General features: G+C 40.9%; 1 protein-coding gene across 1 annotated transcript in view; it reads left to right on the top strand.

Annotated features, from left to right (window-relative positions):
• The first annotated feature begins 429 nt into the window (after positions 1–429).
• KANSL1L (KAT8 regulatory NSL complex subunit 1-like) overlaps positions 430–2653 on the top strand; it is a 55236-nt gene continuing 53012 nt past the window's right edge. Inside the window, exon 1 of the mRNA XM_008944203.1 lies at positions 430–1541. Coding sequence (XP_008942451.1) covers positions 454–1541 — 1088 coding nt within the window. The 5' untranslated portion in view covers positions 430–453. The remainder of the gene's footprint in view (positions 1542–2653) is intronic.

The following is a 2653-nucleotide window of genomic DNA, read 5'->3' on the forward strand; positions in this document are numbered from 1 at the left end:
ATGTGTGTAGATACACATGTGTACACTCACACACATATTTTAAAACTCATCCCTCCAGTCACGTGGTTTGTGGTCATGTTTTTCAATTTGGGCAAGGTTAGATGACAGTCTTGAAACTTTGTGAGTCTTATTGCTCAGACTGGTAGCATCAGAAATGCAGTGAGGTATGACCACTTACTCCCCTGAGAGGTAAAGGCTTTCACTGCACATGGAACAGCCTCTGAATGAAATAAAGACAAAACCAAAAAAAGTGCTCTTGTTTTGGAAGGCATGGAGTCTACCCGTGTTCTTTAGATAATTTCCCTTTTTATGGAATCTTTGTGTAATGTTGCCATGTTGAAAGAATGAAATATCTGACATAATTGTTGTATTTGTACTGTATCTTGAAAATGAGAAAATTTACATGGCCCATGTTATTTTCAGGTTTGCTGTAAACTACCTACCGTAGCTATAATGACACCAGCCCTCAGAGAGGCAGCAACAAAAGGTCATGGTATCCACTTGTCACCTTCTTTGTCCTCTAGAGCTATGGAGTCTGATACAGCTTTGTGCATGGAAAATTCCAGAGCAATGGAAGAGAAGATAAAAGAGGACTCCATCGCACAGATTACTTGCTCAGTCCTGGGGTTCCCCACTGCTGAGTCCAACCTCAGGAATGATATCTTCAGTGTGCAGCATTTTGGTTCTCCACCATCCTCCAAGCACTATCAGTCTGTCTTGTTAATGAGTACAAATTCTGCGTTTAGCAACAGAACCGGTAAGCAAACCAAAGCGGGAGAGACCGACTGCTCCAAGATGAGAAATTCATTACATAATGGTGCTGACACATCTTTTGGTCAGATTAGTCATTCAGAACCTGAGCAACAGGTCAAAAGGGAAGCATTTTCAGAGACCACATCTCCGAATTTGGCAGAAATGCAGAGACTTTTAGATTCAAATGTAACTGCATCCAGTAACGCAGAAGAAATGAGGCTTTTACACAGTAAATGGTACAAGAAGAATGGTTTTTTGGGTAGGGCTTTGGAAGTCTGCACTGAAACAGTAAAAGGGGATTTATTACACCAAATTCTTCACAGGCCTTCAGAAGGGATTTTGAGCTGCACCCAGGAGGAGGTGTATGCTCGCTCACTCCAGCATGTCACTAAGCAACAAATGGAAATCAGTCGTGCCAAAAGAATCCAGAAACGTTTACAAATGCTCCTGGCAAAGCATGTTACCAAACACTGTGATCAGCAGCTGAAATGCTTGGTGAAACATCAGCTACAAAGTATGAAGGTTTTCCATGAGCCAGCCAGATTGTTGAGCAGTGGCTCCCTCAGGTGCACTGAAGGTTGGCCAAAAACCAGCGCAACTACTTTGGAGAGCAGTTTGAGTACGGACGTACAGAACGGAGTTAGCGTGGCACCAGGTGAGATCCGGGGGTTTGCACTGTCTGCTGGAGGGCTGCTCTCTCGTGTGGAGAAGGATCTGGACTCTGATGCAACGTGTAGCAGCTCAGATGAAGATGGTGAGGAACAGACTGTAAGAACAACAGTGGAAGCGTAAGTGTTAACTTCCTGCTAGACTCATGTGCTTCATGCTTATAAATCAAAATGGAAGGGTCTAGACCTGCAGATTCCTTCTTGTGTGAGTAACCTCACTCAACACAGAGTCCTACTAGAATCAGCAGGACTGCCTGTGTGAGGTGGGTTTGGCAGGGGCCAGACAGAAAGTAAGAACTTCTAGTGACGGCATTTAAGGAGCATTTACTAGACTGTAGGGAGCTAGATTTTGTACTGCACTCTTGCCAGTTTGCATTATATTAATATTTATAGTAATTCAATACTCAGATGATGCTGTAAATCAGATACTGATAGCAGTGCTGTAAATTATATGTTTGGCCAGTATGAAAATAACTTTAATTTTATTCTGGACTTATTAAGAATTAGTCAATGTTATGGTTTTGAAATCCAGCATTATGTGATAAAGAGTAAAAGTGATCATCTGATGCAAGCGTCAAGCCAGCTAGTATTTGGGGGTTGTATATTTAACAAGTTTGGTTCTCTGAATTGTAATTTTAAAAATGTTTATTTTCTTAATGAAGTTGTTCTGCTACTGTGAATGAAGCTAGCATTGCTGTTTTTATTGTTGCTGGTATCTTTTTTCAAGAAGAACCAGAGAGAAATTAATATCATTAACTATTACTATCTTGAACTGACAGGGATCTTGTCAGCATAAATTATTGTAGCTTTGGAAATTGGTTGGTGGGTGAGAGAAGCAGACAGGAAAATTGTTCCCTGATGGTGGTAGAGCCTTTTTTTTTTTCCCCTACCTTGTTACACTACTAACACATCAAGAAATTTTAGAAAGCAGTGAGAGGAAGACTGCTTTCAACTTCTTAGAACTGGAGAGAGCAGAGTATGTCTTAAGGTCTGTTAGGATGTGATAGTCAGGATAGTGACACAGAAACAGAGTTTCACACAAACACAGCCGCTTGGTAGAAGCTTCATGGCATCTACATTTCTAGCACTTGAAAACAGGACAGGTTTTGTGTTTCCTGATCTCTTATACTGTTAGGGAGTGTCTAGAAAGCATTGACAGTGACAGTGGTGTTTGAGAAGTATTTAAAAATATTTTTTTTGTCTGTTTCTTGAAAAGTGTAATATTCAGCAGG

The sequence above is a fragment of the Merops nubicus genome, unplaced genomic scaffold (assembly GCF_000691845.1).
Source record: "Merops nubicus isolate BGI_N331 unplaced genomic scaffold, ASM69184v1 scaffold2367, whole genome shotgun sequence".
Classification (NCBI taxonomy): domain Eukaryota; kingdom Metazoa; phylum Chordata; class Aves; order Coraciiformes; family Meropidae; genus Merops; species Merops nubicus.